The sequence below is a fragment of the Diabrotica undecimpunctata genome, chromosome 6, assembly GCF_040954645.1.
Source record: "Diabrotica undecimpunctata isolate CICGRU chromosome 6, icDiaUnde3, whole genome shotgun sequence".
Lineage (NCBI taxonomy): Eukaryota > Metazoa > Arthropoda > Insecta > Coleoptera > Chrysomelidae > Diabrotica > Diabrotica undecimpunctata.
This window is the reverse complement of record NC_092808.1, coordinates 29,764,916-29,788,881: the sequence shown is the minus strand read 5'-3', so window position 1 is coordinate 29,788,881 and position 23,966 is coordinate 29,764,916. Positions and strand designations below refer to the sequence as shown.

Sequence of the window (23,966 nt, the reverse complement as noted above, 5' to 3'; positions counted from 1 at the left end):
CGAGGCAATGGGTGAAAATGATATGTACAAATATCTCGGAGTAAAACAAGCGCGGAAAATTGACCATAAACAAATGAAAACTGAACTAACTTCGGAGTTCGTGCGAAGAGTAAGACAACTAAATCGGTCATATCTTAATAGTAGAAATTTGTTTAAGGCATTAAATACGTACGCCTGTTTCGCGATGAGCTACTCATTTGGTATTATAAAGTGGTCAAAAACGGATATAGAGGGTCTTCAGCGGAAAGTAAGAACACTTCTCACAAAGGCACAAAAACATCATCCACGCAGTGCAGTAGAGAGAACAACATTACCGCGGTATCAAGGGGGAAGGAGACTTATGGATATAGGTGAGCAATTGGATAAACAAATTGCTAATTTAAGAACTTATTTTCAGGTACAGGCTGAGACATCTACTTTACATCGAGCAATTTGCGCAGTAGATGATACGACGCCGCTTAAACTGAGGGAACAAGAAATGCGCATAAACCACCTGACTCAGCAAGAAAAAATGCGCACCTGGATGAGTAAACCTCTGCATGGGCGACATCTCAATGAGATCAGCCAAGAATATGTCGACAATACAGCGCCGAACTATTGGTTGACATCAGGAAAGATGTTTCCCGAGACTGAGGGTTTCCTACTTGCCATTCAGGATCAGGTTATTCCAACTAAAAATTACCTGAAATATATTGTTAAAGATCCTCAAGTCCAAAATGACAAATGCCGATATGGATGCCAAGCCCAAGAAACCATCCAACATCTTATCGGTGGCTGCCAGGCATTTGTCGGTACTGATTATAAAGAAAGCCATGACTCAGTAGGAAAGATTATCCACCAAGAGCTAGCTGACAAACTGGGACTTCTCCAAACCGACCATCTTCCTTATTATCAATACGTCCCTGATAGAATGCTTGAAAATGACAACTACAAGCTATACTGGGACCGCACTGTGCTGACAGACCAACTAGTGGCCCATAATAGACCGGATCTCATACTAGTTAATAAACTTACCAGGCAAACAACACTTATTGATGTGGCGATACCTAACACCAATAATTTGCGTGTTAAATACAACGAAAAGATCGCCAAGTATAGAGATCTAGAAATACAAATCAGGAGACAATGGAGAATGGAAAGTACCCAGACAGTACCTATTATTCTATCTACTACTGGTGTTATTCCCAAGAACCTCCTAGCGACCATCAAACAGCTGGGTCTAAATGAACATCTTTATAAGGCCATACTGTACTGAAAGCTGTACTCCTCGCGACGTCCAGATGTGTACGAAAATTTTTGGGAGATACTCCAGCAAACCAAGTCACCTAGGGCTCGATAACACGGAAAGAGTCCCACCAGAGCTCAATCCTTTTGATACCGTAGGTATCTGGGATGAGTGAATTTTCCCCTTAGAGGGAGTGTGAACCGTATGGCTAAATCTGGATAATAGTAATAAAATAAATATATAATTTATCATTGAGGAGTCGTTTCATTTCTCTTGTTGCATATACAATTGATTAGTACTGCAACAATTTGGTAGGTTTGGAATTGTAGTCTACTTTAGACGTTAGCTGTGGGGCAAATTTGCCTGGCGCCCAGTTAACATCCATTGAACTTAAAAGAAGTCTCAACAAATCCTCCCATCTCTACTTTGTTGTCATCCGACAGACGGTGTAGCAACGTAGCGCCGCGCATGCGCGTTGAGTTGTCACAAAGGATAAACAAAAGGTAGCAAAGCGCGCTGTAGCTACTGCTAAGGAAAGGTCGTCTGCAAAGCTTTAACAAGAGTTGCAAACACCCGAAGAGATGAAAATATTATACAGCATTGCTAAAGCAAACGGCAAGCCATCTTGACGGTGCGGCAGATTAAGAGTGCGGATGGAAGAGTGTTAAGGTCCGATGTTAAAATAAAGCAAAGATGATATGAGTACTTTAGAAAGTTGTTAAATGAAGAACACCACGAGAGACAAGAGGATGCAGGACCCCAAATGAGAATGCAATACCGGGGATAATGATAGATGAGAGTGTTGAGGTTTTAAATAGGATAAAGAATGGTAAGGCAGTAGGACCTGATGGAATATCTGTGGAGGTTTGGAAGGCTCTAGGAGAGGAAGAGATTGATGTGCAGTGGCAAATTTTAAGTAGAATATACGAGAAAGAAAGGATGCTCAATGTATGGGAGGGAGAGCATGATGGTATCACTGTATAAAGATAAAAGAGACATTCAGGACTGTAAGAACTACAGAGGGATAAAGTTAATGTCGTACACAACTGGGAGACATCGATAGGGAGTATACACCAAAGTAAAGACTTGTGTCGGATGGACCGAAAGTTTTCCAGTGACGGTTGTTTTGCATCAAGACTCTTCACTGAGCCCCTACCTGTTCAATCTTGTTATGGATGTACTGACAGATAAGGTACGAAAAAGGCTACTTGGTCAATGCTCATTGAGGATGATAATTGCAAAATTGCCCACAGGCTGGTTGCGAATAAGCGGGGTACTATGTGATCGAACAATAGGGGAAACGCTGAAAAGAAAGATGTACAAGAGTGTGGTGAGTCCTGCTTTGGTGTACGATGCTAGTGTGGCCTGTAAAGAGGGTCCAGGAAAAGAAGATAGAGGTAGCTGAAATGAAACTGTTACGGTGGGTGTTGGGTAAGACTAAAAGGGACAAGATTAGAAACCACGTGATTAGGGAAAGAGCCGAGGGGGCTACAGTCTCAAAAAAGGTTCAAGAACAAAAATTGAAATTCTTTGGCAGTGTCAGACGTAGAAATGTGGGACGAAAGATATAGGTGTTAGAAGTCGAGGAGAAGAGATTTAGACTTGAGAGACAACTACTTGAGAAAGAAAATGAAATGAAAACTAAATGAAGAATAAACAATGGAGAGAAATGAGTGACGAAAAGGAGTAGGGAACAGGGATCCCTGAAAAGAGAAAAGCCGAGGAAGAAGAAAAAGGCTGAATAATGAAGGATAGGAAAGTGACAAGCGGTGTTCGAAATATGAATCTTGGTAATAACTAAGAAAAGAAGGAAATCGGCACCGAAAAAAAAAGGAAAAAGAATCATTCATGATGTGCAACGGACTGGAGATGAAATAATATATACATGCAGATGTCGATGCTGTATGTCCTCGATAGGTATATTAACTAATTTTAGCCAAAAGTAACAATAAGTAAGTAATAATAATGCAAAAAGTTGCAGTAGGTTAAATTTATCATTTTATTAATTTTACTCGAAATGTCATTAGAATTTTATTATTTTTCTACTTTCTTTTCACTTACTTTTTAAATTCTCCAAGAGATTCATTTAAGTTTCCTTCAACTAATTTTAGATCGTCGTTTATGTATTTTAATTTCACTGTTATTCTTGTATTGCTAGTAGTATCCTCATTTTTAGGTGGAGCACTTTCTTCCGGTGGAGGGGCACTCGGCTCTACATCTGAAGAAGTACTAGAGTTTTGTGGCGAATTAGTATTTTGTCTAAACGATTGTGTTTGGGAACTAGTGGGTTCTGAAACATTTTTCTAATTATTCGGGAAGTACATGAATATGAACATTTTATTAGCAATTAGAAATAATATAAAGATACTAAGTGACATAGAAATCCGAACACCTATTATAAATTATTATATTTTGAAAATATCTTGTAAATTCTACAGGGTAGCAAAATAAACAAACGATTAAAATTTCAATATGATTGAAATAACTTACAGTGTATAAGTGACAAAAAGTAAATTTTTAGTAAACGCCGTTCAAAGTTGAGCCTTCACTGTAGTTGCCATGATTATTTAATGCTAGCTTTTCTTCTCCGATTTAGTAACTGTAAGCATTATTATTATCCAGATTTAGCCATACGGCTCACACTCCCTCTAAGAAGAAAATTCACTCATCCCAGATATCTACGGTATCAAAAGGATTGTGCTCTGGTGGGACTCTTCATGAAATCGAGTCCTAGGTGACTTGGTACGTCGATGTATCTCCCAAAAATTTTCGCACGCATCTGGACGTCGAAAGTAGCACAGCTTTCTGCATGATCTTATATAGATGTTCATTTAGACCCAGCTTTTTTATGTTTTGTAGGAGGTTCTTCGGGATGACTCCGGTGGTAGAAAGAATAATAGATATCGACTGGGTACTTTCCATTCTCCATTGTCTCCTTATTTGTATTTCCAGATCTCTGTACTTGGCGATCTTTTCGTTGTACTTAACACGCAAATTATTGTTGTTAGGTATCGCCACATCGATCAGTGTTGTTTGTCTTGTTAGTTTATTAATTAGCACGAGGTCTGGACTATTATGTGCTACAGTTTGGTCTGCCAGTCTGACTTCATTCGGATGTCGCCCGTGTAAAGGTTTACTCATCCAGATGGGCATTTTTTCGTCCTTAGTAAGATGATTTATGCGCATTTTCTTGTTCCCTCGGTTTGATCGGTGTTATGTCATCTACTGCACAAATCGCGCGATGAAGAGTAGATGTCTCTGTTTTTCTGTTTTTCTAATTGCTCGCTTATATCCATAAGTCCTCGTCCTCCTAAATACCGAGGTAATGTCGTTCTTTCTACTGCACTTCGAGGATGGTGTTTTTGTGCCTTTGTGAGGTGTGTTCGTACTTTTCGCTGAAGAGTTTCTATATCCGTTTTAGTCCACTTAATAATCCCAAATGAGTAGCTAAGCACAGAAAATGCGTAGATGTTTAATGCCTTAAGCAAATTTTTATTATTAAGATGTGAGCGGAGTAGCTGTTTTACCCATCGTATGAACTCTGATGTTAATTCGATTTTTATTTGTTATGGTCAATTTTCCGCGCTTGCTTTACTCCTAGATATTTATACATGTCATTTTCGCCCATAGCCTCGATGTTTTGGCCATTTTGCATATCGAATCCTCCGGGCTGAACCTTTCCCTTGACTATATTCGACACGACAGTAGTTAGTACACGACATTTGTCTAACCCAAAGTTCATACTGATATTATTTGAAAAAGTTTCTACAGTTTTTAGCATTTGTTCTAAGTGATTTTGAGTGGAAGCCATTAGTTTCAAATCATCCATATACAACAGATGATTAAGCTTCGCCACTACAGTATTGTTGTTTTTAATGCTAAAACCTGAGTCAGTGGAGTTCAATAGCTGCGATAGTGGGTTCATCGCTAGACAGAACCACAATGGACTCAGCGAGTCTCCTTGAAATAGGCCGCGGTTAATTGCGATATTTTCCGTTTCGATATTGTTTTCACCAGGTATTTGGAGGTGAATTTTAGTCTTCCAATCTGTCATTATATGTCTTAAGAAGGTCACTATATTATCATCGACTTTATATATTCTTAATATATCTACCAGCCATTCATGCGGCACTGAGTCAAAGGCTTTCTTATATTCAATAAAGGCAAAGAACAGATTCCTTTTTTGGTTTATGCCTGGTTAGAAATGACTGAGTCGATAATAAGTTGTTCTTTGCAACCCATAGAACCCTTAGCGCATCCTTTCTGTTGAGGTTCTATGATATTGTTTAGAGCGCAGTGTTGGTAGATACGCTGGGCTACACAGGATGTGACCAAATTATAAAGAGCTGGAAGACAAGTAATTGGGCGGTACCTTTCTGGATCTTGGGTATTATTTTGATCCTTCGGTATTAAATAACTTGTTCTCTGAGTTAGAAATGATGGTATTTCCTGCGGATTAGAAATAACACAATTAATTAGTGTTGACAAGCACTCATGAACACTCCAGAACTTCTTAAGCCAGAAGTTTTGAACTCCGTCTGGTCTGGTAATCTTTCGGTATATCACAGTACTAGTAACAAGAAAGCAGGCGTTTCTAGCTGTTGTAGTCCTGCTGCATCGCTCCTAACCAGGTCTTGGAATAAGCAGATCAGTCTTCGATAGACTTAGTTCAACGCTTCTCGCAGTTTCGAGAGCGATCGAGATTAGTTCACTTGGCGAGGTTTCGTAAGGTTAGATCAATTTGGCTTTGATTAAAAATTAGCTTTGGAGGCGTTAATAGTCACTCTCCATCTATTGCACCACTTAAAAACTCCGTTTAGGTAATTTTGGGCTCTTTTGAATACAGACATTTGTCCAAGCATTCTATGTGGGCCTGACGTGAGGAGCGCAGTGTAATCAGCATACAGCAGTCACTGTTGTAGGCTGTGTATAATATTATAGCTAGAATTGAGCTCTGGGGCACTCCAGCTTGTGGAGTGAATGGTGAGGATAGTGTATTGTCAACTTTGATCCGGATAGTCCGATTAGAGAGATAGGAATTTATTAGTTTAACGAAAGTTATGGGCGGTCCAGCAAGGTAGAGTTTTTCGATCAGGCCTGTGTGTCCAATGCTTTCTGGACGTCTAGGAATATGACTATGACGTGTCTTTTTTCGTTAATTGATTGTGAAATGAAAGTTGCTGCTTCAATCAATGCATGTTGTGTGGAATGTTCAGCCCTGAATCCGAATTGATAATTTGGAATGACAAAGTGTGTCTAGGAATTCTACAAGTCTCTCCTTAAGGATCCTCTCGAAGACTTTACCTAGAGTGCTTAGTAATGAAATAGGTCTATATGATGCGGGGTTGGTTGGGCGTTTCCCTGGTTTGGAAATCATGACTGTGCTGGCCACCTTCCATGAGACTGGAAAGTAGCTCAGCGTGAGATATGCATTGATTATATTGGTGAGCAGCGGGATTATATTCTCTAGAAGACTTTTGAGACATCTTCTGTGGATCCCATCAGGGCCAGATGTGTTTTTACCTAAGTTACACATCTGCCTGAGGGTGTCCTCAGTCACAGGGGCTACCATCGGATGAGGATAGGGCCCATGTGGGCCTGAGGGTAGTAGAATATATCGTCCACTCTCCGTTCAACTTCCCTTTTGGATCTTTCGTTGAAATTGGGGTTATTCGGGGAAACAAGTGCGGCCTGGAGTGTATTTTTGAAGGTTTCGGCATTATCTTGTGGATTGTTAGGAATAATGTCTTTGACTTTGAGATGTGAGCGTGGTCGACTTTTTTGTTTAGTTAGGATTTTGAATTGGTTCCAGAATCTTAAGCCCTCTCGGTAGTCTAGGTTTGCCGTAACTCGCATCCACTGTTTTTGTTTCAGCTTGTTAACTTCCAACCTTATTGAGAGCTTGTTATATTCTGCTTTGTTGAAGGGATCTCGGAATCTTTTATACTCTCTGATCATTTTGCGTTTTGCTTTGATTTTTTCGTATGAATATTAGGTAAATACAATAAGTCTATCGTGGGCATTACTCAGATTGTCACCAACTAAATAAGAGAGAATTTCAAAATGAAAATTCTCTCGTGACACCACATGCACCCATAGCACATCCAGTAACAACAATAATTGACAGCATGATTTTGAAAGAAGGGTAGTTTTATGTGAATGGAAAGAAAAACAACAAAAAATAATTAAACAAATTAATTTTCCCAATTTTGTTATATTTCGACATGAAGCAACGTTTAACAAAAACGATGTGTCAATCGGCATAACTTCCACTATTAGTTATTCCACAACAAACCTGTACCACATAATTACGAAAAGTCAAACTAGGTGGTTCTTAAACGTTTAAGGTGGTATCTTGGGCCTTATATGTAATATGTCCTTTATTTTCTGAGGAAACAGTAAACGGAGAGGTTTATTACTTACTACTACAGTAAACTTTTTAGTAAATCATTTACCTATTTTACTTGAAAACATGCCACTCAACATCCGTCAATAATTATCTTCGTATCCGTATTTACATGAAGGAGTTTCTTCTCATCATATTGCACTTATTCAAGGTGAATTAAATGAGCAATGTCCTAATACATGGACAGGAAGAGAATGACTGAGTCATTTGCCAGCTAGATCTCCAGAATTAAGTCAAGTCGACTTCTTCTTCTGGGGCTATTTTAAAGATCTAGTGTACCGTGAACCTCCAACAACAATTTATGACATAACGCAAAGTGAAGCGGATTTTAAATTTAAAATAGAATACAGTGTGTTTAATTAAAATTGCAAGATTACTGTAATGTGTTTACCTTGATTTTCATTTGAAAAACCAGTATAAAAAGCTAATCTTCTTTGTCTAACGATATTAGCATCAGCATCCATGGTTTCAATTATACTTTCTTCTTCTTCGCCTCGACTATCTTCTAATATAGTACTGGGAATATCAGGAGCAATTAAATCTTCTTCTGATCTAGGCTCAGGGGGTTTATTGCCATTTGGAGCTCGAGCTCGAGCTAATACTGCATCTGTTTCAGCGGAAAGATCAGGTGTATTTTCTTCAGTCTGAGAAGTACTACTCGATCCTATAACATAAATATCAGACAGTTGCTAAATACATAAATAATACATTTTATACTAAGAATATTATAACGTATTAGTAATGACATCATGTTTTGCGAGTTCCTAAATTTAAATAAACAAACAAACAAGTCTATTTGCATATCAGTTTGTTTTAAAACTATTTTTGTGAATTTGTTTGTGATACATTATCGAAACAACGAGAGCGAAACATGTTATCAATATGGAAATAACAATTATTTTTTCTAAGAACTTACTTATGATTAAAAATAAATAGCTGTTTCTAGATTTCAATGGTCCCATATAAACATCTCTTATAGTAGTATAAGGTTCTATTAAGCAATTTATTTCTTAAAATAAAATCTAGTGTTTTTCTTGCTTTCTTAAAAAACTTTCTCACCATGAATAGAATATATCTCAAGTAGCGGGCAATGACAAACTACACTAATAGTACAAGATCCCACTGCAAAATCACTACGTTCATAACGAGTTAACAAAAACTCACATTTTTACATATATTTAAAAATAATAGATAAAGATAAAGTAAAAGAGAGCTAGCGCGCAACAACACTGGTTTGTCAAAGGTGGGAGTGTCAAATTATCCTTGTCAGTTTTGAAACTCTTTAGAGTATTATTACGTTGATTAAAGTAAAATTTGCATTTTAGAAAAATGAAAATATATGTATATTATTATCACTATCTATCGACGCATGCGTAGTAGCTTTAAAACTCATAACAGACTATCTAAGTCTGACTTCACAATGGGCGGGGATTTCAAAAACCTTTCCAAACATTTCTAATTTGTGTGTAATTGTCCCATAAGAAGTCCCATAAGTCTGTCTGTTTTTCAATGTGCTTCCAATAAGTTGTCGTTCCATCGTTTTAGTGGTGTTTTCATCTCTACTATTTCTAACATTCTTTTTGTCCTCTCTGTGTCAGGTCGTTTTTCTGCCGCGTATGTCATTATTGGTCTGATGACTGTTTTGTAAATTCTGTCTTCCATTTCTTTCCCGACATTTTTATTTCTCCATATTGTTTCATTCAGGCAACCTGAGGTTCTGTTTGGTCTATGCACTTGATCTTCCACTTGTGTTTCGAGCTTTCCGTAGCTAGATAATGTGATGCCTAGATATTTAAACTCCATCACTTGTTCTATTGGGCTATGGGAAACTTTGGATTTGGTGAGAGAAATGAGAGAGGTAACAGGCTTCTTGACTTCTTACATCAGGAAAATCTCTTTGTGATGAACTCATTCTTCGGAAAGAAACCCCAACGTAAGTGGACATGGAAGAGTCCGAACCAAAGAACAAAAAATGAGATTGATTTCATAATATCAAATCGGAAAGATATTGTTCAGGATGTAACAGTATTGAATAAATTTTCAACAGGGAGCGACCATAGACTAGTTAGAGCAAAAACCACTTTTAACACTGAAGTTGAAAGAACAAAAATGATCCTCAAAAAGAAAAGTGGAAGGTGGCTGTTCCCAGAAGATATAACACTTTACGAAGAAAATATTAAGACTAGTTTGGATACACACGACTTAGAGAATATCAGCATCAATGAAATGAACAATAATATTACCCAAATATTGAAAGAAGCTGAAAAGAAATACTGTCCTCGTCCTGAAAATAATAACAAAAAATTAAGCCACAACACAAAACATCTTCTAGAGGAAAGAAGAAAACTTAGGGAAAATCAGGATCATAACCAAAATGAACTAAGAATTTTGAATAAGAAAATTAAAAAGGAAGTTAGAAAAGATCTGAGACGATACAATACGATGGAAATAACTAGAGTAATAGAAGAAAACAAAAGCTTGAAAGTACTCAGACAGAGCATGTCCATTGGAAGAAAAAACGTCCACAAATTAAGAAATGAACAGGGACAAATCATTGAGGATAGAATTCAAATTATGAATACGATAGAGAGTTTTTATAGACAACTATACAAAGAACAGCAATGTAACCGGAGTGGATCATTACCAAAGATAATCAATCAGGGATCTGAAATTTTACCGGACGTAACACCCAATGAAGTTCGAAGGTCAGTGCAAGAAATGAAAAACAATAAGTCCCCCGGAGGCGATGAAATAGTGGCAGATGCCTTGAAGGTGGCTGGAAAAAGATTATGGCAGGTCCTTGCCAAACTATTCACTAGATGTTTGCAGGAAGCAATAACACCAACCCAGTGGTATAACGCAGAAATTATCATACTTCATAAAAAAGGGGATGCTACCGACCTCAGGAATTACAGGCCCATAAGTCTACTTTCACATATTTATAAACTATTTACAAAAATAATTACGAAACGACTAGAAAATAAATTGGAATTTTATCAGCCCATAGAACAGGAGGGTTTTAGAAAAGGCTATGGAACAAACGATCACCTACTGGCAATAAAAAATCTTATAGAAAAATGCACTGAATATAATAAACCACTAGCTTTAATATTTGTCGACTATGAAAAGGCATTCGACACCGTAAATCAACAAAAAATGTTGGAAGCCTTGACAGAATGCCGAATTGACTATCGGTATATAAATATAATTAAACATATATACCAAAACGCAACAGCCAGTGTTAGAGTGGGTGATCGTCAAACCCAGAAATTCCCGATACAACGTGGAGTACGCCAGGGGGACACCATATCGCCGAAACTGTTCACTACGCTTTTGGAATATATATGTAAAAGGGCAAAACTGACCGACAAGGGCATAAACATAAACGGAGAAAAGCTTAGCCATCTAAGGTTTGCAGATGATATTGTACTAATAGCTGATAGGATAGATGAGGCCAAAGAACTTTTAAATCAGCTCTACCTTTCCTCGCTAGAAGGGGGATTGAAAATAAATATATCTAAAACCCAGATGATGACAAATCTTGTAGTCAGCGAAGATATATGCGTAGGAACAAGATCCATAGACCAGGTAATGGCCTATAAATACCTAGGTCATGAGATTCGCATAGGAAAAGATAACCAAACCGTTGAGCTTCTCCGTCGTATAAGACTGACTTGGGCAGCCTTCGGCAAGCTGAACCATATTTTCAAATCGTCTGATATACCAATATGCCTTAAAAGAAAAACGTTTAATCAGTGTGTTTTGCCAGTGTTAACTTACGGTGCTGAAACGTTGACCATGACAAGGAGAACAGTTCAAAAGATCCGTGTGTGTCAAAGGGCGATGGAGCGTGCTATGTTGGGCGTTTCACTACGAGACAAGATCCCAAATCGCCAGCTTCGACAAAGAACAGAAGTGGCTGATGCAGTAGAGAGAGTAGCAACACTAAAATGGAACTGGGCAGGTCACGTGGCTCGAATGACAGACAATAGATGGACAAAGCGGATACTGGAAAGGAGACCAAGAGATGATGCCTATCGAAGTAGAGGTCGTCCACCAACACGTTGGATTGACGATCTAAAACGTTGTCATAGGAATTGGATGCAAGAGGCACAAGATCGAAATAGATGGAAAATTATGAGGGAGATCTATGTCCAGCAGTGGATAAGCGAAGATTGAATGATGATGATGACTTGTTCTATTTATCTGATCTTCCAGCTCCAATTTACATCTTAGTAAATTTGCTGTTATAACTATGCATTTTGTCTTTTTTTGGGGAAATTAACATGTTAAATTTTCTGGCGATGATATTAAATTGGTGCGGCATACCTTGTTTATCATCTTCATTTTGAGAGAGTAGTATTGGGTCGTCTGCATAGCAGATTATTTTAAGTTGTTTTTCTCCCATTTGGTATCCTCTTTTAGTTCTTACTTTTTTTATTATTTCATCAGGTTGAACAATAGAGGACTTAGGTAATCTTCTTGTTTTATCCTATTGCCAGCTTCAATTGGGTCAGTTAGTTCTTCTACTTTTACTTTTATTGTATTGTTATGGTAGATATTTTAGATCGTTTTAATTATTCCTAAAGGTATCTCAATTGCGTACAATAAGTGGATAACGTCCTTTAATTTGACCCGGTCAAATGCCTTCTTAAGAGAGGTATTAGCATGCTTGATCTGCATTCTTGAAGAATTCTATTTTGTTCTATTATTTTTTGGATTAGATTTTTTAGTAGTTATTTGGTCAGATCTGGTCCTCCGATAAGCCCACTAAGTGTTAGGATAAATGACCCCGAAATCATACATTCAAAACAGAGACTTTGAGACATCCCAGATATGCAAACATGCCTGGGAAATAAGCACAGGGTGCAATGAAACGATTTTTTAAGCCGTCTGTTATAAATCGGTGGTACTGCAGCCAGTTGGCTTATTGTGCATCTTCCATTCGTTCATGATATCCATTTCAGGATTCTGGTACCCTGTACCAGCTTATACAGATCTAGAGTATGGGCACGATATATTTTTGGAGTCAGTTGGTTGTCTCCCAAAAGTGTTTGACGCCTGTGATCTAATGTTTCAGATTCTCTGCTATAGAGTCTGCAGCGTAAGTCTCCATGAAATAGTCCCATTGTATGTAGGTATCCCTTGACTGTCATGTACCATGACCCCATGTCCAGTAAGGAAGCCTCTTATAGGGCCGAGTTGATTCCTGCTTGTTTTCCGCAGTACTTCAGCCCTATTAGCGCATGTTCTTCTACAAGTTCCATCTTCTATCAAAGGTTATGTTGTCTTCGACTCCAGGTATTTTTCCGGTCGCGGACGATGATTTTTGGCACTCCTACGGCCGTTTACGAACCGAGTGCATACGCTTGTATGCAGTCTATCCATCTGCAGGTAGATTTGTCTATTCATTTTAAACTAATCGGCCTTGTGATTGCTTCTCTATATCGAGAAATACACCAACATCACCTCTTGGTTTTCCAGAATGCACTTCACCCACTGTATGAGGTGGTGCAGAGCGTTTCTTTGGAGACTCTCGATAGGCATACTGGCTCTGATGTATCGGACTTTCTCCCAATGAACAATCCCTAATATGTCTATCGAGCAGTTGTTCTAGAGTTCAGTACGAATGACATCAGATTTACCAGCTTCAGTGACTTAAGCTTTATCCTGTCAGATTTTTCCTGATTTAAGTATAAAAGTCACCTTTATTAGCCTCAATGCTTTTGGTATTTACTCCAGTCTTAAGCTAACCTGCAGTATCATTCATAATTTTTTGTACAGAAGGTCATTTCCCATCTGTAGAAGTATTGGATAAACTCGTCCGGACAGGTGAAGGCGAAGGACTTCATGGTTTTGCACAGAAGTAAAGGAAAAATGTGAAGAGAATAGCTTACCTGAAATACATGTCAACGAAGACACAAGAAGCATACGATAATTACATTAGGAACCGAAACAGATGCACTTTTAAGAAGAATAAAAAATGATCACTGGGAACGTTTTTTAAAAGAAATGGAGCACGATTTTTATGGTCTTCAAAATGTCATAATGGCACTTTATAAGAGGTCAAAGAACGGAGGTAATAGAACTAACAGACTCCAAACACAAAAACCGGAAACACCAGAAATTACCACAAACGAAGAAGTTAATACAAACACACAGGAACTTTCCATAGAGGTATCAATCCACCCAAGAATAATCAGAATTGCTTATAAAAAGAGTCATAAGAAGAAGAAGAAAGATATGACATACTTAGCTACTTCACATTTTAGTGGACTGCGCTTAACATCATCAAAACAGACTAATCTTCAATATCAAAGGAACAATTGCAGACATACTAAGTGCAAATTCTAACCTTTAAGACTTAACAAATTTTTTACATGACATTACTATTAAGTATTATGGAAGCGAAACATGGACGCTAACAAAAAGAGAAATAAATAAATTGCTGGTGTGGGAACGTAAAATTCTTCGAATGATATATGGCCCTTGCAGAGACAGCGTGACAAACGAATGGAGGGACAGATACAATAACGAGCTAGAGTCTCTATCCGAAAAAGAAAATCTAGTCAGATATATAAAGGCCAATAGACTCAGATGGACAGAGCATATGATACGCAGTAACGACAATCGCCTTATAAACAATGTGTTCTGGGAAAGGACAGAGGGAAGAAGGTCTGTAGGGCGGCCTAGAAAAAGGTGGAAAGATGCAGTCAAAGAAGATCTAGAGAAAATGGGAGTGCGACAATGGGAATTACTGGCACAGGACCGACAAACATGGAAGGCAATAGTAAACGCGGCAAAGACTCACGAAGAGTTGTAGCGCCATTGATGATGATGATGATTACTATTAAGTATACCTATAGATGAGACAGTTCTGTAACATATTTTGTTTACATCCCAAGAAGTCTTTTTAGATTTTCCTTTGTTCTGTATATACGACACGTAATTTGAATTGTTCTGGTGGCAATGACCACGAAAACTCGATACACTTTAATTTAAGTAATTACTATTTAAATGGGAATAAGCCACAATTAAAGGTTAAAGTACCTTTATTGAAACGTCAATAAACGTACTTTAACCTTTAATTGTGGCTTATTCCCATTTAAATAGTAATTACTTTAACATGCCACAAGAAAATAGCTTCAGAACAATTAAATAAATAATTATTCTCGTTAACTAATCTGTCGAGGAAGATACAGTATAAAGGTTATTTTTACGGTCAGTGACAATGTTACCTTGTGATTTAATTTAATTTTTAAAATATACAAGCATTTATATTTCTATTGGAATCATACCTATTTTATAACATGGTAAACATTTTTTAAAGCTTGCTAATTGAATATAAAATATTACTCCCATTTTCTAATCGTTTTGGTGAACATGTTCCGGTACTTTTATATTCCTTAACAATTTTATTGACACTACTTCCATATGTTACGTGTTTTATGGGCCAGCGGCGAACACCCAATTGCTTTAGTTTTTGATAAACCCATAACTCTCTGGCTACCGGTCAAATTTACTACCAAAATTTTCGTAATGAAAATCTGCACAACTTTTCTAGGTAAAATTTTTTGATTGTGCATACACTATGGACATTTCCGCAAAAAAATGAGATTTATCCAAACTCTTGGATTTTTTAAAAAAATCGTGTGCTACCCGACCGATATTATTTTCTAATTAAAAATATGTGTTACAAATTTTTTAATTTCCCGTTTTAACCATGTTGTTCTATATAAAAAAGTATTCGACTAAACAAATTTTTAGACCCCTGACCCAAACATAACCTCAAAAAAAAAGACGTGTTTTTTCGTTTTTTGGCGATGTCTTCTACATCAAAACGTACTCCATTAAAGAAATTTTTAGAGCCCTAGATTCAAATATAACCTAAAAGAAATTAAATCGTGTTTTTTTCCTTTTTTGACGATATCTTCTGTTGTAATCATCGTAGAAACTTATTTTTTGTTTTCAGTTTGTAAGGTTTCTTATTGTCTACAAAATGGTATTTTTTACAAAAGATTTTCTTGCGGTACATGTTCCCATTCTTCATTCAACGCTATTTTCAGCTCTTCAATCGTTTCAAGTAATAGTTGTGTCTTTTTAATCTTTTTCTCTAAAAGGACCCATAAATGTGGTAATGGATTTATGTCAGGACTACAAGCGGGCCCGTCCAAAAAGGGGAATTCCGACAGTATTTAGGTAGTCTAGGATGATTCGCGCATTATCCTGCAGAAATAAGAAATTATCTTTAACGAAAGTGGCCTAGGGGACAACAACTGAAAACAGCGATTTTGCAGGTGTCAACTGAACACTGGAATAGCTGTTTTACTGTTTGAATGTATGGAAAAGTGTATCGATCTTGGTGGGACATATTTTGAAAAGCAATAAAGTACCTACTTTAAGCCTATATATTTTTTGTTTTTATGGCTATATGCAAAACTAAATAGGCAACCCTCGTATACTGTGTAAAAAGATAAGATTGGTCAAAATTATATCTCATATCTTGGAAAGCCCTCTAAAAATTCTAAAATACCGCAAATTTTATAAATTATGCAAATGAAAGTACTTACCTTCAGTAATAGTAACAGATTCGGTATGGTTTGTTAATCTCCGATGGGCTCTGTGTCTTCTTCTTTCCAGTAACACTACAGTCCTAATATACCTTTGCTCAGATATGTTAGTAGTCCACCAAGCAACAGTTCCTGAAATAAATTGTTAAAATTAAATGTATGCTAATTGAACAACAAATACCAAGTTTTATCAAAATAACTATAATTAAATGCGCATATTTTGTTGAAACATTGTCTGCGTTCTTGTCTGCTATTTTGTGGGCATATAGAAGTTATTTTTATTACTCAACAGACCGTGTAGGCCTAGAGCTAAAATATAAATAAATCATTAGATATATTAAAAATATACATATCATCCATTAAAATGGCCCACAGATAATACAATTTATCGTACATATTGTAGAACAAGTCGATTTGACCATTTGAATAATAATTGCAAGGTGTGTAGTGTGGTAGCTCAACCTATTGTAAGATGCTGTTGAATTGTGAATAAATATGTCTTACACCACAGTTTTTTTCTTTTTCACCTTGTTATTGATATCATATGAAAAAACCATAACTACTACAGCAGCTGTTATCTTTTTCAAAACGGTTCGCGCCATGATGAACAATAAACTGAACAAGTTGTACAACCGATCCTTTGAAACTTTTTCACGTCTGTGGCAAAACATTCTATGATTTATCGTGCAACTTATCGTAGTATCGGAAGTACAACAAATTGTATCATATCATCTACAACAGCCTACATACGATTCAATATTTTGTCAAATAAAAATTTGTACTTTTTTGCTGAAAATCATATTCATACAAAAAGAATTAAACAAAACAAAATAATGTGGCAAATTAAATAAATTGTCATTCACTTAAAATGGCCCATAGACCTACTTTTGCTCTGTATTTCCAAGTAGTGTTTACTTTGACTTATCCTGGCTTCTGATTCTATCTTCTTTTTATGACATCTCTTAATTTTTTTCCTATTTCCGTTAGTATTGTGAGATCATCAGCAAAAGCCAGGAATTTATGTCATGTCATTACTATTGAAGAATCTGGTCATAATATTGCTTTTCAGTTCCAAATTAAAAATTACCGTCGATAAAGGATGTCAGTTATTATTCTTATTTATTGTTTGGTATACTGAACGACTTTTAGATTGCTTCAGATTGTATCAAATATGTTATAAGGAATCCTATGAATATGTATAACTTTTTCAGATGATTCATTTACATTTACCACCTCTTGAGAGTGATGATAGTTGCCTAGGTGATAGTGATGATGACCCAGATTTCTTAGTAGACAGTAAAGGACAGGAAATCTCTAGTGATGAAAATAATTCCTCTAATAGTGAAGAAAAGTATACTCAGCCTACGGAAATTCAACGCCCAGGTGTGGTCTGTGAAGCAATTTCCCCAGGAACATCCTAGAAGCAAACCTGAATGGTTGGGAAATATACCACATTACAGAGAAGCAGATGAAGCTTGCACATACTTTGATGATTTCTTTGATGATCAAATATTTGAACTGCTCATGGGGCAATCAAATGTATATGCCATATAAAAAGATCCTAATAAGCCCCTTTCAGTTAAAAACAACATGAGATAGCTTAAAAGGAACTAAAATGTACTAGGTACAGTCCACCAGAATCCTTCAAATTGCAGACATTATGAGTAGAAATAGTTTTTTTACAAATAAAAGCATCTCTGCACATAAATGACAATTATGATATTGATCTAAACAGCATAGATCATCTTTATAAAGTTAGGCCTGTTATTGAAAACTGTAAAAGACAATTCAACAAAATACCTATGCAACAGAACTTATGTGTTGATGAGCAAATTAATAGTGCCATTCAAAGGTAGAAGTTCTCTAAAGACTACAACCCCAAAAAGTCCCATAAGTGGGGATATAAAAATTTTGTTTTATATGATGAAAAAGGAATAATTTATGATATTGACATTGACACAGGCAACATACCCTTGCAGGCTGTATACAGTCTCTTTGACAAAATAGAGTACCAATATAGGTCTTCAGTTGGATGAAGGTGTGGTAGTTGAAAAATATATTTAATGTTTTGTAACACCATAAGAGGATGAAGCTGTTTGTGATTGGTATTACCTCATATGATAGTTAAAAAAGACAGATGTGAGTTTATTAGATAATAATATTCTATTTTACTACAAGGAAAAATTTTAGCAATTCTTCCAAGCATGCCCACTGCTGGAGCTACGTTGTGATAAATGCGTAATATGTGTTGTTCCAAAGTAAGCTGTTTATCTATGTACAATCCAAGATATGTAATTGATATTGATTTTTTATTAAATTTGAATTTCCCAAAGCTCAACTACATATCCCTATGTGCATCTACATTTAAAATTATACAACTATACTTATTCATATTAAGTGGGAGTTGGTGATACTCATATATTACAATTAAATTCTTTTCTACATCAGTTCTAAATTGTGTGGGATCCTTATTAACATAGATAATGAGTTCATTTAAATTAGGAATAGTGTTTGTCCCAATATATTGCCCTGAGGATCTCCACATTCAACATCTTCTACTGTGCTTAGCACATTGTTACATAACACCTTTTATATTCTCTATAACAGCAAAAAAAAACAGTGATGCACAGAGAATTCCCTGTGGCATTTATAATGTTACTCTAAATACTTCAAAAACATATCCACAATTAGTAGGACCTATATTCTTTAAACAGTTAATTTTGAATCTATGAGATTAACTTGTTACGGAAATATAAGGTTTGGATTTTTTACACTTACTAGATTTTTTACATTGGAGACAGTCTAACAAATTATATTCATTAGCATTTAGACTACTTGGATTAAAATAATCAAGACCAGTTAATTGATTTAAAACTGTGTCTTCTTTAATTGCTAATTAATATCAATCCTGTGTTACATAGATCTTTATCTTAATATACATAATATATTTAAGTTAATATAATTTAAGAAATTAATATATCCAGTATACTAATGTAAAGATATTGATATACCAATGTATTTACTATGATTGTAATAATATAATATATTAAGAAACAATAAAATGATTCAAACATTGAATGCAATATTAACTTTTTTTAAATAAGTGAAAAGTGGGAGTACTTTCTCTTAAAATATAAGTTTATGAAAAATTAGAGATACTTATAAAACATTATAGAGTTTTACACTTTAATAACTAAACTATTATTTTTTAATAAAGTATTGGATTATAATTTTATAAGTAAGATAAAGTTGTGATATTAAGTTAATTTCATAAATACAATCAAAATTATTATTTATTTATTATTACATTGTATTTAACATTTTTTTAAATAACATAACAACAATAAAGTACTTAATATCAAGATTTCCTTTAGCAGGCTCATTTATTTCATTACCTGAAGCTCATTGGATATAAAAAGAATATCAAGGCTATCATACTGATAATTTTGCTTTAGATATCCTTATAATACCAAACTAAATAAATCTTGACGATACCAGGATATGCATTTATCTCTTGCAGAAAATTGTCATGGCAAATACAATATGTGGTCATACTGAAAAACGTATCGTATTCATATTATTTCCAGCTGTAATTTAGAATCCAAAAAAGTCTCAATATTTGAAATATATTTTTTTAAAAAGTATTGGGACAAATTATTTTCAATATATTACTTACCTATGACAATAACAAACAATGCAATAAAAAAATGTGTAACTTCGTCGCCTATCCCCTCAATAATGGTCATCTCGTTTTTAGATCACCTGATATATTTTTTTATTTATGATTCTAGAAAAATCCTTATGCCACTTTTTACTTGTCATCAATACCAACTGGAAACGATCATTATTCAGAATAATTACTATTTTGATTTTGATCTACCAACAGCTTGAAATAATAATAAAACACGTATATTTAACCTTCATGAATTATTTATTTGATGTGAATGTGACACTGACAGCCTGACAGCTTGACAGTATAGATAGTCTGAACACCGAACAACGTCTGAATGAGTCAGAATCAGTCTCGTGGGTAATCGATAGTCTCATCGAAACATAATCGATACACAATCGCCAATCACACGATTGTTAAGTTCCTATTTATTATTAATTCATTCTATATTGTTAAAAAAATAATGGATTCGATAAAGACCATTCTAATTAACGACGTAAAATTGTAGTATACGATAATAAACCATTTATTTATGTTGACAAATTGGTAGGCTATTTTTGTAGTCTACTAAAAACCAATAAATTTAAATAAAATACTTTATATTTATGTATGAATATGTAAAAATTGATGATATAAATATATTATGTAGTATAAAAAATATGTATCAAATGCCGTAATGTAACTAGGATAATTTACCCGATGGGAAAATTCTCTAAGTTAAATGTGCTAGAACGTATAATCAAATCATTTGATAACGATTGTGCAAATTATTAAACCTTTGATATTTAAAAATTTTATCAGTATTTTTAAACTTTCATAATCGATTTCAGTAATGAACGATTGCCGTGACTTTCGATACATCGCGATCTCAAAAAAAGACTTTTTGGTATTTGAAAGGAAAGTACATACCATAGCACACTACCACCACATACTGAGATGTAGACGACACATAATACACCAAAATTAAAAATAAAATAATTACATAAGGTGGATGATTGTCATACACAACCTTATATGAAAATCACAAAGAAATATTAGTGAAATAAAAGATAAACAATAAAACAAAAGCAAAATGGAGAAGAAGGAAATGATAAAAATAATGAAGGAATGCTTTGAAGAAATATATGCCAAAAATGAAAGAACAGAAGTCATAAAAGAAAACGCTTTACAAGAACTACGTGTGGTACCAACAGTATATTAGGGCATTAGTATTATATTATATTCTATTTTAAAACATACTTTGTACGAATTGTGCTCCCAAATAAATTTGATTGTGGCAATACAATAGAAATTTTTGTAATAGAAAATATACCTATCTTAAATTATCTTTAGAATTTTCTTTGTTTGCAAAATTTTCTGAAAGTTTAAAGAACATAATATATTTCCAATTGGTGTGAAAATTTCAGTTAGATTAGTGGATTAATGGAAATGTCGGTACGATAGTCAAGCGAGCCAGGCGAACGAAGCGCACTCAGTTCACTATAGGTAATTATTTATAATTTTTTTAAACTGTCAACGTATAAAACAAGAAGCTTTTTGGCGTAAAATCCACTACAGAAGACAGGTAAATTTTTTTGGTCACAATTCATTGTAGATTCATCTGTATCAAGCAGATTGTATAAGATCAGATTCAGATCTGTATCTTAATTACGATGTGAGTCAAGTCAAGAATTTTTTTTAATACTTAAAAAAATGAATGACATGTATGTATGTAAACTGCAAATGCTTGAGGAATTAACGGAAGATGATCCAGACAGACGAATGGAATATTGTGAAATTATGACCACCACTCTTAGACAAGATCCCAATTATTTGAAGGAAGTTTGCTTTAGTGATGAAGCTAATTTTTGTTTCAATGTTTTGTACTACATAAGATCAGTGGTGACGTACCGTAGCGAGACGTGGACGATAACAGAGGCAAACGAAGAGCGATTACGTGTTTAGGAAAGAAAACTCCTAGGAGAGATCTTTGGGCCGGAGCTTGATGGGGTAACAGGACAATATAGGATAAGAAATAAAAAAAGAGCTGAAAGAACTTGGCAGACGCCAATATAATCAAAGAAATGAAAACAGAAGATTCCAGTAGTCAGGACACCTCAGAAGATATTCTGACGAAAGAATAATAATACTTGTATGGGAAGAATATCTCCGATGGCGAGATAAATTAGAAGGAGACCTAAAGCTATGTGAATTGGAGATATGGACAATTGCATGAAGATTGCACAAGACAAAAAGAAATATAGGTATATTGTGAAGTCGGCTAAAATCCACGCAGAGTTGTAATGCCACTGAGTAAGTGATAATACTTTTCATCTCATCTTGAATCCTTATCTTTTCAGAAGACGTCCCTTAGAAATCTCAACGTATAAGCTACTTTATTTGCTGGTTTTCTTACTCTCTCTTTAAAGTTTATGCAGTTAGATATTTATGTGTGGCATATGATATGTGTGGCATAAATTTGTGCTTAACTTTTTTGCTCTTTAAGTTAGCTCCATTTGTGTTAAAAATATTAAAGATACATTATTTTTACAAAGAAAAGGTATACTTGTTAGTAACCTCAAAATTCAACCGTTTTCGAGATAATCGCATTTTAATAAGTCAGCTGCATAATAATTCTTAGTTTGATATTTGTGCGGTAAAGCACTGAATACCTCTAGATGAGCATAATTCATAGTTTATTCTTATTAAAACAACTTAAAGATGATAACGTAACATCACAAAATGCTTTGTTATACATCTTCTTTAGGTACCGTGGCCGTATTCAGACGTTGGCGGTCATCATGTTTGCAATTTTCCTTTTCTATCGCTTCTTAAGTTTCTATACTGACGTTGTATTACTTTTTCTCTATTGTAAAATGCTGAAAACCCAAAATATGTGGGTTATGCAAAATGGTACATCACCACATTCTAGAGAGAAGGCAGTTAGAACATACTTAAATACAACTTTTCTGAACGTTGGATTGGTCGTGGTAGTCATATTCATTGGCAATGTGGTGAGATATTGATATACTTATTTAATTCATAAAAAATCCGAAAAGAATACTTATTATTCATTAAGTAAATTGTTTACCCATTTTTATTAGGACAAATAGAAACTAGAGCACAGGTATTGAATAACACATATGTGTCTTGTTTCATAATACTTTTGCTACAAATCTAACCTTAAAGACTCAGCATTTTTACAAAAACATCATCGTTGGCCTAATAACCGATATTGTTATAAATATAGTAAACACATAGGCAATTTAGTTCAACATAATATTAGTTCGTTAGTAAATCATAATAGTCCATTTGTTCGAGATGTAATTATAGTTACTCGTAAGCTGTAACGTAATCATATAAATAAGTAATGTCATCGATAGGTTATTTCGTGTGTATATAAGTAACCAATGGACGAGATACATCACAGTTTAATACATTATTTAACCTCTGCGACAAATAAGATGTAGTTCAATAGTATACGATAAGATTTGGAAATGTATCCAAAAGAATATATTCATCCATTATACATTATAGCCACCAAGTAGCCCAGAATTTAATCCGCTTGATTTTGGTGTATGGGGCGCATTAAGATAACGTGTCTATAAGAATACCATAAATATTCGTAACCAACTATGGGAAGATATAATATAATAAATAATGCAGCAGTATCGTTAGAACCAATGATGCCATTTAATATGAGACGATCTTTTATGGAATATATCGACAAATAAATTAAGTAAAATGGTGGACATTTCGAACACTTACTTTAATAAAAACTTATGTTACTTAGTTTAACTATTTCTTAATTTGGTTTGTAAACAAAATGTTTTGATTATGACTAATTTAATATAAAACGTAAAATGTTTGGTGTAAAATCCTATTATTCTGTTATTTTGTCAAATCCTATTATTAATTATCCTGCTGATATATTTATTTTATTTAATATTTCGTTAACTATTAACTTTAGTTAGAGGTATTTTATACCAAAATTTAGAAGTATTAATGTTTTTGTCTATTTTTCCTTCGTTGCCTGGAGAAATTGCCTTAAATCAGAATTATGCAGCTGATTTGAAAATGCGATTATCTCGAAAACTGTTGAGTTTTTAAGTACAG

The 23,966-nt window shown here is 34.8% G+C and overlaps 1 protein-coding gene across 2 annotated transcripts in view; it reads right to left on the bottom strand.

The window, feature by feature from the left end:
• LOC140443337 (transmembrane and ubiquitin-like domain-containing protein 1) overlaps positions 1 to 20,165 on the bottom strand; it is a 53,098-nt gene extending 32,933 nt beyond the window's left edge. Inside the window, exons 1-4 of one of the 2 annotated variants that reach the window (XM_072534541.1) lie at positions 19,878 to 20,165; positions 16,202 to 16,333; positions 8,023 to 8,295; positions 3,287 to 3,515 (exon numbers count right to left, since the gene is read on the bottom strand). In XM_072534541.1, coding sequence (XP_072390642.1) covers positions 3,287 to 3,515; positions 8,023 to 8,295; positions 16,202 to 16,333; positions 19,878 to 19,947 — 704 coding nt within the window. In that variant the 5' untranslated portion in view covers positions 19,948 to 20,165. The remainder of the gene's footprint in view (positions 1 to 3,286; positions 3,516 to 8,022; positions 8,296 to 16,201; positions 16,334 to 19,877) is intronic. The other variant, XM_072534540.1, reaches the window with a different exon arrangement.
• Between the last annotated feature and the right edge of the window lie 3,801 nt (positions 20,166 to 23,966).